The sequence below is a fragment of the Chiloscyllium plagiosum genome, chromosome 41 (assembly GCF_004010195.1).
Source record: "Chiloscyllium plagiosum isolate BGI_BamShark_2017 chromosome 41, ASM401019v2, whole genome shotgun sequence".
Lineage (NCBI taxonomy): Eukaryota > Metazoa > Chordata > Chondrichthyes > Orectolobiformes > Hemiscylliidae > Chiloscyllium > Chiloscyllium plagiosum.
The window spans coordinates 11,198,131-11,211,890 of record NC_057750.1 but is presented as its reverse complement, the minus strand read 5'-3'; the positions used below and the strand labels follow the sequence as shown (position 1 = coordinate 11,211,890).

At 46.1% G+C, this 13,760-nt stretch overlaps 1 protein-coding gene across 2 annotated transcripts in view; it reads right to left on the bottom strand.

The window, feature by feature from the left end:
- LOC122542851 overlaps positions 1 to 13,760 on the bottom strand; it is a 40,521-nt gene that overhangs the window by 17,906 nt on the left and 8,855 nt on the right. For both annotated transcript variants that reach the window (XM_043680945.1, XM_043680944.1), the window contains exons 3-4: positions 5,129 to 5,388; positions 3,915 to 4,036 (exon numbers count right to left, since the gene is read on the bottom strand). In XM_043680945.1, the coding sequence (XP_043536880.1) occupies positions 3,915 to 4,036; positions 5,129 to 5,388 (382 nt within the window). The remainder of the gene's footprint in view (positions 1 to 3,914; positions 4,037 to 5,128; positions 5,389 to 13,760) is intronic.

Below are 13,760 nucleotides of genomic sequence, written 5' to 3'. Positions count from 1 at the left end.
CGACCTCGGTTATCGAGGTCGTCAATATGATTTTCCAATCATATTGCTCGAGAGTCCGGACCTGATCCACGGCCGATTGAGCGGTATTTTCGGAGGTCGCGGCTTTTAGCTCCGCCCCTCCGACTCGGCATTGAATTTCTTCAATCTCTCGGTCGTGCTTCTGCAGCGCGGCCGAGAGCGACTCCCAACGATTTCTGGATTCGACAATAAAGGCATCGATCTTCGAGTCAAGCTTGGAAAGCATTTCTGCAAGGCTTGTTACTGTTGGTAAGTCCCCTGGGGCGGCTGCAGACGCCTCTGCTGCAGCTGGAGAGGGTAGGGGAGGGGTTCCTGCTTGCTGAGAGCTGCGGGTTCCCTTCCCTTTAGTCATTTTAACTTAGGATTAAATTGTTTAAATGTAATATTACACAACTAATTAAATTACAAAACTATTATAAATGATTTGGTGAGCTTGGTAGGGGGTAGGTGACCCACTGTACCCAAGTCTTGGGAGGAGCACTATAGACTCAGTCTTACTGGGTCGCCGCCATCTTGGATCCCTCCACCATCCTTGACTTCCTCATCTCTCAAGATTCTGCCATCAGAGACCGATTGGAATTTCCCAGTCAGTTTGTAACCCAGAGAAGATGTCAAAACCATGGGAGGTAGCCTTCTTGATGGCACCAGGGGTCATTGCTCTTGGCAGGCTTTCAGAACAGAAAGTGGGGGTCATGATCCAAGTGGGGGCGGGGTGCAGATGGGGAAATCAGACATTGCCTCAGAGCTTGTCACCCCCAAAATCTCAGGTCATGATCCAAGTGGGATCATGAACTGAGATTTTGGGGGTGACAAGCTCTGAGATAATGTCTGATTTCCCCATCTGCACCCCGCCCCCAATATTTCCCCTGCTCCCATAGGCCTTCTTCTCACCCCCTCATCACTCACTGATGGGTTGTGACAATTTTCAGGCACATGGAAAATGATTAGCCATCAAAGCCTGCCCTTTCAACTGGGTTCATGTAACCCTTGAAGGCATTGCATTTAAAAGTTCACAACATTGGATGGAAACCTCCTCCAAATGGAGGGGCGATCCTACGTCTTCCTGTCTCTCTTATATGAAATGACAGCCTCCTTCCTCCCATTGGTCCTCCAGTTTTGAGACTGTCCTCAATTGGACAGTCAGCCCATTCTCTGCCCAGTAACTGGTCATTTGGAAAAAAAAAATCCCAGCCCTTCCAAACATGGTGAAACATTGAGACCCCAATGTTAGGATTGTCAGGTCCATGGGGGAAATGCTACCCCTGCATCCCCAACCCACCGGCCTTAGTTTCGCTCTCCCACTGTAGCCTGCATTCACCCACCAGGGAAAATAGTTCCTCAGTGCTTATACACTAAATCCTTTCACTTTGTTTCACCTCTGTCTCAGTATTCAATCTTCTAAAGTCAAGGAGCCTAAACCCACATCCCACCCTTTCAGCTCCTGTACCATTCTGTTAAACTTTGTGTTGTACCCAGTCTAAGGCCAACATTTCCTTCCTCATCAGCTTGGACTGATAAGTAGCAAGTAACATGTGTGCCACATAAATGCAAGGCTATCTGTCTCAAAGAGGAAAAACTAACCATCTGCTCTTGATATTCAATAGCATTGCTAAATAAAGCAATGATAAGATAAGAAGCCCTCAAAATATGACTTTCGTTCTTGTGTGGGGAAATGCTATTAAATTAACAGTTTTTGAAATGATGTGCTCCATTCACTCATTCCACCAATAACTTACAGTGGCAGCAGTATGTACCACCTAAGAGATGTTCTTGCGGCAACTCACCAAGGTACTGTCGACAGCATCTTCCAAACTCACAAGCTCTACCACTGAGGGAGAAACGTTACTACAAGCTCCTCTCCCAACCACACACACCATTCTGAGTTGGAACTATATCGCTGTTCCTTCACTGCCTTTGGGTCAAGTCATGGGACTCCTCTCTACAAGCATTGTGGGTGTCCCTACACCATATGAACTGCAGCGGTTCCAGTAGGCAATTCACCACCACCTTCTTGGCGCAGTTAGGGATGGGCAATAAATGCTGGTCCAGCCAGCGATCAGCTACATTCTGTAAATGATTTTAAAAAGAAGTGTGGTGTCCCAGTAATGAACAGAGTCCACGAGATGTGGACTAACCAAATCTCAAGTAAATAAAGCAATGTTAAGATAAGAAGCCCTCAAAATATGACTTTTGTTCTTCGCGGGGAATTGCTATTAAATTAACAGTTTTTGAAATGATGTGAAGCAGTCGTGGGCAGCAAACCTAAGAAAGGATATATTGGCCTTGGAGGGAATGCTGTGTGGATTTGCCGAACTCCAAGGGTTAAACTACAAAGGGAGAATACACCAACTAGGTTTGTACTCCCTAGTAAGCAGAAAACATGTACTTATTTGATCAGGGTTTCAAAGGGAAACAAGTAGGATAAATGATTTTTGCTACTTGGGGAGTCTAAGACTCAGGGGTGGAGCATAAATATTAGAGCAAAAAATGTTCCAGAATTTAATTCAGGAAACACTCCTCAGACTGTGGCTGGTAGAAGTTTAGCACTTCCCTCTGCAATTAATGTAGATCAATTGTTCACTTTGAATTTGAGGTGAGGTCAATTTTTTGTTGACTAATTAACGAATTAGAACATATAGGGCAAAGATGGGTGTACAGAGTAAGGTTCCAGATCAGTTCTGATCTTGTTGAATGGCAGATTTTCCTTTGTTCCCATGGCAGTGTGCTGATACCTGGGTTTATGCGGCAGCTGAAAAGAATGAACAGACCAAAGCTCTTTTTTTTTAGAATACAGAAAGCTTAAGGGTGACTGCATAAACTTATGCTAAAGTTTGGTAAGATAAACCTGGAGACATTTCCACTTGTGTGAGGAATCCAAACTGACAGACCCATAAATACTCCCTAATGGGAAATCAATTGAAACATCTTCAGTCAGAGAATGACTAGAGTATTCAACTTACTGTTAGGGCAGCATGGTGGCTCAATGTTTAGAACTGCTGCCTCACAGCGCCAGGGATCTAGATCTGATTCCATCCTTAGACGTCTGTCTATGAGGAGTTTGCACATTCTCCCCATGTCTGTGTAGGTCTCCTCCATATGCTCCAGCTTCCCCCCACAGTCCAAAGATGTGCAGATTAGATTAGATTCCCTACAGTGTGGAAACAGGCCCTTTGGCCCATCTAGTCCACACTGACGCTCCGAAGAGTAAACCACCCAGACCCATTTCCCTATGACTAATGCACCAAACACTATTTAATATGGCCAATTCACCTGACCTGCACATCTTTCGGACTGTGGGAGGAGCCCTGAGCACCCAGAGCAAACCCACGCAGACACAGGGAGAACATGCAAACTCCACACAGTTGCCCGAGGCTGGAATTGAACCCGGGTCCCTGGCGCTTTGAGGCAGCAGTGCTAACCACTGAGCCACTGTGCCACCCTATAGTTTAGTCGGATTTCCCTATAGTGTCCAGGGATGTGCAGACTAGGTGGATTAGCCATGGGAAATGCAGGATTACAGGAATGCATTGGGGGGGTTTGGTCTGGGTGGGATGCTCTTTGGAATTTCAGTATGGACTTGATGGGTCGAATGGCCTGTATCCACACTGTAGGAATTCTATGTTTTAGGGAGTAATTGAGACAAATAGCACAGGTGCTTTGTGGGAGAGAAGAGTAGAAGGTAATGCTGATAGAGTCAGGGGAAGGAGGATGGCAGGAGGTTCATGTGGCTTTTGGACCTGATAGGCTGAATAACCTATTTCTGGACATCATTCCAAATAATATATCCTTTTATTCCTCAGCAAACACGTGTTGGACTGGTTGGGTCAGTAAGTCTCCTGTTGCTGAAAGTGCAATATATGAATAGTATGGAATGTCAAATGGACACTTCACTGTACCTCAGGAATCCTTCACCCGGTTTCTCTGTGCCCAGCAGCTGCCCGAGGGGTGGGATTGAGTCATGCGAGCTGGTGGAAGAGACCATGGGGAAACAGGAGTGGAACACTGACTCCAGTCCAACCTGAAAACCAAGATACAGACAACTCAGGCAAAGCAGCAATTGCAACACTTTCAAGACAATCCTCCCTGGAGCTAATCAGCATGAGAATAATGTTTTGCTTCCATTTCAGACCCCTCAATTCCATGGAAAGATTATCCACATTCCATAAATTTGCGTTGAATTAAAATTTTGTTCGCGACATCCTAATTTGCAACAGGTTTAGTCCCATGCTCATTGATCTACCCTGGCACCCGCTGTAGTATTGCCTTAAAGTTAAAGTGTTACAGCACCAGCTTGTTAATGAGCATTATTATCCTTCACTCCCATATTATGGTCTAGTTTGCTATTTACTTAAATCTTAGTAGCACTGGGCAAACCCTGATGAGGTCGAGCCAGTCTGAATAGCTGAAGACTCCAGCTGGTCCAACATTTGAGGGGAAGCTTGTTATCTTCCAGTATGGCCTGGTAGAGATGCCCGAGTACTGGAACTAGGGAACAGATGATAGCTATATGTTAATTCAAGGATATTTGGGAGAGCACTTGACTGGGTATGGATGGACAGTGAGCTGGAATAGAACTCATAGAATCCCTACAGTGGACCATTCGGTCCAACAAGTCCACACCAACTCTCCGAAGAGTATCCCACCCAGACTCACCTCCCCACCCTATTCTTTCCAAGGCTAACCCACCTAACCTACACATCCCTAGACACTGTGGATAATTTAACATGGCCAATCCACCTAACATACACATCTTTGGACTGTGGGAGGAAACTGGAACAGTCAGAGGGAACCCAGACAGACCTGGAGAGGATGTGCAAGCTCCACACAGTCACCCAAGGCTGGCATTGAACCCGAGTCCCTGGTGCTGTGAGATAGTGGTTGTAACCACTGAGCCGTTGTGCCATCCCTGTCTGGAAATGTTTGGATCCTGTCTAACTCTAGTATTGAACAAAGCCAAGTAAGCACATGAAAGGTAAGGAATAGCAGGATAAGCCGATAGTATTTGATGAAAGTAGGTAGGAAAGGGATTGCACTGACAGTTGGGCTGAATGACCCGTTTCCATACTGCTACAGGTATCTAATGTTCAACATATATTGTGCAATCACTTACATCGCCCAGTAAGGTTTGTGCAGATGGTGTTGGTTGGAATGTGTCTCGCTCCAGGGCAGTGGACCACCATTTTATCCTGGTTCCCTGTTGTTCTACCTCCCACTTATTCAGGGGAAAAGCATCAAAGCTGCTGCCCTGCATCTGCCGATCTTCATTGTGGAATGCTCTCCAGCCACTTTCAGAAGTTGGGGTATGGTCAGGTGCGAAGCAACTGGGTGGGCTCGTGCTCCTCCAACTCTCTGCTGCTCTGTTTGAAGACCCTAGAGGATAAGGGATCAGAAATGAGCACTCTGTAAAAAAAACAGATCTCAGCTTCCAATTCCCTGTGGGTCACTGCCTCTACACAAAGATACAGTAGTGATTTCCTAATTACATAATAGGTAATGCTCGTGGTCGTAAGAGGATGAGGCCATTCAACCCAGTCAGGACCTGTTGCACCTCTTAATCAGATTTCTACCTCAAACCTATTTACCTACCTTTGTTTAATATCCCCCTTATCCATAGCATCCATACAGTGTGGAAACAGGCCATTTGGCCCACACCAACTCTCTGAAGAGTATCCCACCTAGACTCATTTTCCCCTAACCTATCCCTGTAACCCTGCATTTCCCATAGCTAACCCACACATCCCTTGACACTATGAGCAATTTAGCATGGCCAATCCACCTAACCTGCACACCTTTGGACCATGGGAGGAAACCCATGCAGACATGGGGAGAATGTGTAAACTTCATACAGACAGTCGCCCGAGGCTGGAATCGAACCTGGGTCTCTGCACTGTGAGTGCAGCAGTGCTAACCACTGAGCCACCATGCTTCCCTATCCATAAAAAAAGCTCCTGGTTATCTTGAAAGGCTCAACTGGCCCTAGTATTTACTCATTTTCAGGGAGTTAGAGCATTTTACATTTCCACAACCCTTTGTGTGAAAGAACAGCCTCCTGAATTTCTTCCTAAATGGCCTAAGTCTGATTTTACAATTGTACTTCTGTTTCTGAACTCCCGCGCCAGAGGAAAGTTGCTCTGGTATCTCCCCAACTGAATATTTCCATCAGCCACCTTCAAACTGCAAAGGAATTTAACCAAAGCCTATCTAACCTGTCCTCAAAGTTTAATTAAACTGCCCAGAGCAGCAAGTCTGTTTCAGCTAAAAACTGCAGAAACTCAGCGGGCCTGAGACTATCTGTGAAGGGAGAAATACAGTTGAGTTTGATATGAATCTTCGATGGCTGAAGAAGAGTCATAATAGACTTGAAACGTTAATTTTGGTTTCCTCTCTGGAAATCATCATATCATAGAATCCCTACAGTATGGAAGCAGGAAATCTGGATCATCAAGGCCACACTGACCCTCCACAGACCATCTCACCCAGACCCCTATCCTTGTAACCCTGGATTTCCCAATGCTAATCCATCTAGTCTGCTCATTCTTCGACATTATGGTAATTTAGCATGACTAAACCACTTAACCTCACATGTTTGGAGGAAACTGCAGCACCCAAAAGAAGCCCACACAGACACTCGTCCAAGGCTCGAATTGAACCCAAGCCCCTGGTGCTATGAGGCAGCAGTATCAACTAGGTAAAAACAATGACTGCAGATGCTGGAAACCAGATTCTGGATTTTCGGGCAAAAGCCCTGATGAAGGGCTTTTGCCCGAAACGTCGATTTCGAAGCTCCTCGGATGCTGCCTGAACTGCTGTGCTCTTCCAGCACCACTAATCCAGCAGTATCAACCACTGAGTCACTGTGCTGCCCTAAAACTGAGTTCTGAAGAAGATTAATATTGGACTCAAAATGTTCATTTTGTTTCGCTGTCCACAAATGCCGTGAAATCTGCTGAGTTTCCACAGCATTTTCTGTTTTTATGTCAGAACCCCAGCATCTGCAGTACTTTATTTTTATTTAGGGCTGATTGAGCCAGGGCAGTGGAAGAGGGAATCTATTCTTTGTTTCACTGACCTGATTCAATGGAAGAATTGGAATGGGAATTGTGACATTTACATTTAAAACCAAAAACCTGGAGAGTGATAGGAGAAGAGTGAAAGAGTTAGACTAATTGGATAGCCCTTTGAATGGGCTGAGTGGTCTCCTTTAGTTGTAAAATTTTGCCATCACAGCAATATGTTTTTACACCCAGTTTATGAATATGAAAGGGTGGGCTAGACCTGAATGGCCACAGTGGCATTACAAATTCCAATGTTAGAAATGAATGCATGGTACACCATCTTGCAGAATCTTGCAGTAACAGGCTATTGCCCATCATGCTTGTGCTGGGAATAGCACTGATCATGAAGTGAGGGATGTTTGCCTTTAACATCCTGAGTGCTTCACAGATGTAGTATGAATAAGACACTGAGGAGAAAGTGAGGACTGCAGATGCTGGAGATCAGAGTCAAAGAGTGTGGTGCTGGAAAAGCACAGCCGGCCAGGTAACATCCGAGGAGCAGGAGAATGGACATTTCAGACATAAGCTCTTCATCAGGATGCTTCATCAGGACTTATGCTCCTCGGATGCTGCCTGACTGGCTGCACTTTTTCAGCACCACAAGCTCCAACTAAGACAAAAGTCCGAAATTTCCCCTCCCACGTGGTTGATGATGCCCTCCAGCGCATCTCATCCACTTCCTTCATCTCTGCCCTCGAACCTCACCCTTACAACCACAACAAGGACAGAATTCCCCCGTTCCTCACCTTCCAACTCACCAGCCTCTGTATACATTGCATCATCCTCCACCATTTTCAAACGGACCCCACCACCAGAGATATATTTCCCTCCCCACCCCTATTCGCTTTTCGTAAAGACTGCACAATGCGACTGCCTCATCAAGTCCATGCCCCTCAATAGCCCACCCTCCCCTCTCAGCACCATCCCCTGCAAATCCTGCGCCACAACTCCCTGCTCACCTCTGTCCAAGGCCCCAAAGGAACCTTCCACATCCATCAAAGTTTCACCTGCATTTCCACACATGTCATTTACTGTATCTGTTGTAACTCGCAGAGTGTTTCAGAGAATATCTCCAGGACACCCACACCAAACAACCCCACTGCCCTGTGGCCGAACACTTCAAATCCCCCTCCCACTCCGCCAAGGATGTGCAGGTCCTGGGCCTCCTCCATCACCACTCCCTAACCACCTGACACCTGGAGGAAGAATACCTCATCTTCTGCCTCAGGACCCTCCAACCCCATGGTATCAATGTGGATTTCACCAGTTTCCTCATTTCCTGTCCCCCCCACCTTATCCCAATTCCAACCTTCCAGCTCAGCTCTACCCTCATGACCTGTCCCACCTGTCCATCTTTCTTCCCACCTATCCGCTCCACCCTCCCCTCCGACCTATCACCTTTACCCCCACCTCCATCCGCCTATCGCATTCTCCTACCTTCACCACGCACCCCCAGTCCCACCTCCCTCCCATTTATCTCTCCATCCCTTGGCTCCCAGCATCATTCCTGACGAAATGCTTATGCCTGAAAAGTCAATTCTCCTGCTCCTTGGATGCTGCCTGTCCTGCTGTGCTTTTCCAGCACCACGCTCTCGCCACATAAGGATAGTTTGATTCAGATGACTGAAAGATTCATCAGATGTAGGATTTAAGAAGCGTATTTACGGAGATAAGCAAAATGGAGACAGACTGGCGGAGAGATTTAGAGAGGGAATTTCATGGATGAGGACCTTCGCAATTGAAGAGCCAGCCGCTAGTGGAATAGAGATTAATATCACAACTGGTGAAGAGGCCAGAATTGGAGGGGCATGGATATGTCAGAGGGTTGTGGGCCTGGTGAAAATTGCTGAGAAGGAGAGGGGTGAGATGCAGTGGGATTTGAAAACAATGAGCATTTTAATTTCAAGACATCGCATAACCTAGAGCTAATGCAGGTGAATGACAGCAGAACCATAAAATCCCTACAGTGCGGGAAAAGGCCATTCAGTCCATCAAATCTGCATCAATCCTCCAAAGAGCATCCCACTCAGCCCCCCACCCTATCTCTGTAACCCTGAATTTCCCATGGCTAACCTACCCAGCCGACACATCCCTGGACACTACAGGGGCAATTTAGCACGGCCAATCCACGTAATCTTCACATTTTTGGATTTTGGGAGGAAACCGTAGCACCCAGAGGAAACCTACGCAGACACAGGGAGAACATGGAAACTCCACACAGACAGACCCTCGAGGCTGGAATGATGGCTAACCTACCCAGCCTACATCCCTGGACACTACAGGGCAATTTAGCATGGCCAATCCACATAATCTGCACATTTTTGGATTTTGGGAGGAAACCGTAGCACCCAGAGGAAACCTACGCAGACACAGGGAGAACATGCAAACTCCACACAGACAGACCCTCGAGGCTGGAATGGAATCTGGGTCCCTGGTGCTGAGAGGCAGCAGTGTTAACCAGTTAAGACACAAGGAGCAGAATTTTGTGTCAAATTAAGTTTACAGATAATGGGATGTAGAAAATAAGCTGGAAATGCTTTGGAATAGTCAAGTCTCGAGTGTAGTTTGTTCTCCGTATTTCAACAGTTCATAACGTTGGTACGGTGGCTCAGTGGTTAGCACTGCTGCCTTACAGCACCAGGGTCCCAGGTTTGATTCCAGCCTTGGGCAACTATCTGTGTGAAGTTTGCACATTCTCCCTGTGTCTGTGTGGGTTTCCTCCCACAGTCACAAAGATGTGCAGGCCAGCTGAATTGGCCATGCGAATTGCCCATATTGTTAGCTGCATTAGTCAGAGGGAAATGGGTCTGGGTGGGTTACTCTTCGGAGGGTCAGTGTGGACTTGTTGTGGTGAAGGGCCTGTTTCCATTCTGTAGCTAATCTAATAATTAAATGCATTAGAATCAGTTCAGAGAAGGTTATTTGTCTGATTCCTGGGATTATTTTATGAGGAAAGATTCAACAGGTCAGGTTGTTATCTGTTGGAGTTTAAAAGAATGAGAAGTTTTCAATTGAAACATTACATTCTGAGAGGACCCCATAGGTAGATGTCGAACATATGCTTCCCTTGTAGGCCAGACTGGAGCTGACGGACATAGCTTAAAAATAATCTAGAGGTGATGAGAACAGCTGTCTCTCAGAGGGTTACAAGTCTGTGAAGCTCTCTTCCCCAGAGAGCAGTGGAGACTAGGGCACTGAAAGTGATAAACTCCGGCATTAGATACATTTTTGATTGACGAGGAAGTCAAAGGAAGACATGAAAATGGAGTTGAGGCCATAACCAAATCCGTTGTGATTTCACTGCATGATGGGGCAGAGTTGAGGGGCCGAATGGCCTGCTCCTACAATTGAATTGTATGTTTGTACACAAGGCAAAATGGAACCCATAGGACTGTGGTGGAAATAGGCGGCCTTCATGATGTTATTGGAGACTCATCTTGAACCAGAGACTCGAGTTGTGAACAGACAGATTTACTCACAAACTCCTGCCAGGGTCAGGGATGGATTCAGTAAGTAGGGAACAATGTTTAGACCAGGCATTCCCAGTGTTTCGTCTGCATTCTCCATTCCACAGGTCATCCCCCAGCTTGTGAAGTAGGAATGGTACAAAAGTACTGTACATGTTTGCAACTTTTCTTCTCCCTGTTGACTTAACTGATGTCTGCACAATGAAATTAATCCATTTACACTGACATGGAACCTCAATTGATAATAGCTAAATACCTGTGTAACCACACTAAGCCAACATGGTGTGCTGGACAAATCCTTAAAATGATCGAAATGCTTTAAAAAAAACACAGCAAAATGGTTAAGTCATTAAGTAGGTGTGTAGGCCTAGCAATGTATGTTTTGAACTAAGATCAGACATTCTGATGGCTTGCTCCCACCGATACATTCACTTCCGGTTTCTCCAGTCGCTCTCATGCACGGACCTGAGGTCTGTGCATCTTGAAGAAATTACAGAGAACGTGGATGGATGGTATCAAACAGCAGCCCCATTCAGCTGTTTACAACAGACAAGATTGCTGACTTTACCCAATCAGCCCGTCTTTGCAAAACCCTAACCGCAATTTTCAACGTTTTAGATGCGATTCTGTGCTAGACTTTTTAGCTACTGTTGTACAGAGTGTGCATAGGATTATGCTGACAATACATTTCAGATTTGAAAAATGTGGTGCTGGAAAAACACAGCAGGCCAGGCAGCATCCGAGGAGCAGGAGAATCGACGTTTCGGGCATAAGCCCTTCTTCAGGAATGAGGCTGGTGAGTTTGTGAGTAAATCTGTCTGTTCACAACTCAAGTTTCTGGTTCGACCCCAAGATGAGACTGAGATAAGGTGGGGGGAGGGGAAATGGGGAAGCTGGAGAAATCTACATTCATCCCGTGTGGTTGGAGGGTTCCTAGGCGGAAGATGAGGCGCTCTTCCTCCAGCACAGGATGAATGTAGATTTCCCCAGCTTCCCCATTTCTCCTCCCCCACCTTATCTCAGTTCTTATCTAACTGGCACACTCTCATTACAATGACTGTAGCAATTACAATCCAATTAGGGTCCACTTGCCAATCAATCCGTATCTTTTTTGTCATACAGTACAGATATGTTGGTTCCCGTTTACATTGAAAACCGAAAGAACTGCGGATGCTATAAATCAGAGACAAGAACAGAATGAGAAGGGTCACGCTACCCAAGCGTTAACTCTGATTTCTCTCCACAGCTGCTGCCAGACCTGCCAAGCTTTTCCATCAACTTCTGTTTTTGTTCCCGATGACATTGATACTGTTTTGTGAATTGTCGTGAGTGCAGGACTTTGACAAAATGTGTCATTTTATAGCAATGCTCAAATTCTACACTGCCAAGTGGCTGGTGACGTGAATGCGATTTGAATTTGAAAGTCCTGCAACTTAAGACAGGACAAGGACAGACAAATAATTCTACAGAGGCAGTATAAACGTAAAACTGTAATTGTAAACGAGCTACTGGAAAAGACGCTACCGAAGGATTATTTCTGCAAAATATATTGGAAGTGTTTGGAGAGGTTGGGAATGTGCTTAGAAAAGAATACAAAATCCCAGACGAGAGGCATCCAGTAACAAAACAAAAGCAAGTTGTGATTCGTCTTTGTAAATAAGGAGTTTATTTGTTGTGGTTCTGTTCGCCGAGCTGGGAATTTCTGGTGCAGACGTTTCGTCCCCTGTCTAGGTGACATCCTCAGTGCTTGGGAGCCTCCTGTGAAGCGCTTCTGTGATGTTTCCTCCGGCATTTATAGTGGTTTGTCTCTGCCGCTTCCGGTTGTCAGTTCCAGCTGTCCGCTGCAGTGGCCGGTATATTGGGTCCAGGTCGATGTGCTTATTGATTGAATCTGTGGATGAGTGCCATGCCTCTAGGAATTCCCTGGCTGTTCTCTGTTTGGCTTGTCCTATAATAGTAGCAACTCATGTTGCTTGTCATCTGCGTGTGTGGCTACTAAGGACAGCTGGTCATGTGTTTCGTGGCTAGTTGGTGTTCATGGAGGCGGACCGTTAGCTGTCTTCCTGTTTGTCCTATGTAGTGTTTTGTGCAGTCCTTGCATGGGATTTTGTACACTACATTGGTTTTGTTCATGCTGGGTATCGGGTCCTTTGTTCTGGTGAGTTGTTGTCTGAGAGTGGCTGTTGGTTTGTAGCTAGTCTTTTGGGTTGTGGCTAGTCTTTTGGGTTGTGGCATGTCCTCATTCCGTTGTCTTTCCCTTAGGCATCTGTTGATGAAATTGTGGGAGTATCCGTTTTTGGCGAATACATTGTATAGGTGTTCTTCTTCCTCTTTTTGCAGTTCTGGTGTACTGCAGTGAACAGCCAGGGAATTCCTAGAGGCATGGCACTCATCCATAGATTCCATCAATAAGCACATCGACCTGAACCCAATATACCGGCCACTGCAGCGGACAGCTGGAACTGACAACCGGAAGCAGCAGATACAAATCACTATAAATGCCGGAGGAAACATCACAGAAGCGCTTCACAGGAGGCTCCCAAGCACTGAGGATGTCACTTAGACAGGGGACGAAACGTCTGCACCAGAAATTCCCAGCTCGGCGAACAGAACCACAACAACGAGCACCCGAGCTACAAATCTTCTCCCAAACTTTGAAGGAGTTTAGTCTCAACAAAGAGACCTTGGAGTGCAGGTTCATGGCTCCTTGAAAGTGGAGTCGCAGGTAGATAGGATAGTGAAGAAGACGTTTGGTATGCTTTCCTTTATTGGTTAGAGTATTGAGTACAGGAGTTGAGAGGTCATGTTGCGGCTGTTGGTTAGGCCTCTGTTAGAATATTGCGTGCAATTCTGATCTCCTTCCTATCGAAAAGATGTTGTGAAACTTGAAAAAGTTCAGAAAAGATTGACAAGGATGTTGCCAGGGTTGGAGGATTTGAGCTTTGGGGAGAGGCTGAACAGGCTGGGGCTGTTTTCCCTGGAGCATCGGAGGCAGAGGGGTGACCTTATAGAGGTTTACAAAATTATGAGGGGCATGGATAGGGTAAAGAGGGAAAGTCTTTTCCCTGGGATCGGGGAGTCCAGATGTAGAGGGCATGGGTTTAGGGTGAGAGAGGAACGATATAAAAGAGACCTACAGGGCAACACTTTCACACAGAGAACTGTCCAATGGCGCAGAACCTGAGAACCAGAAAACACAGTTGTTAACATTGTTAGCAAA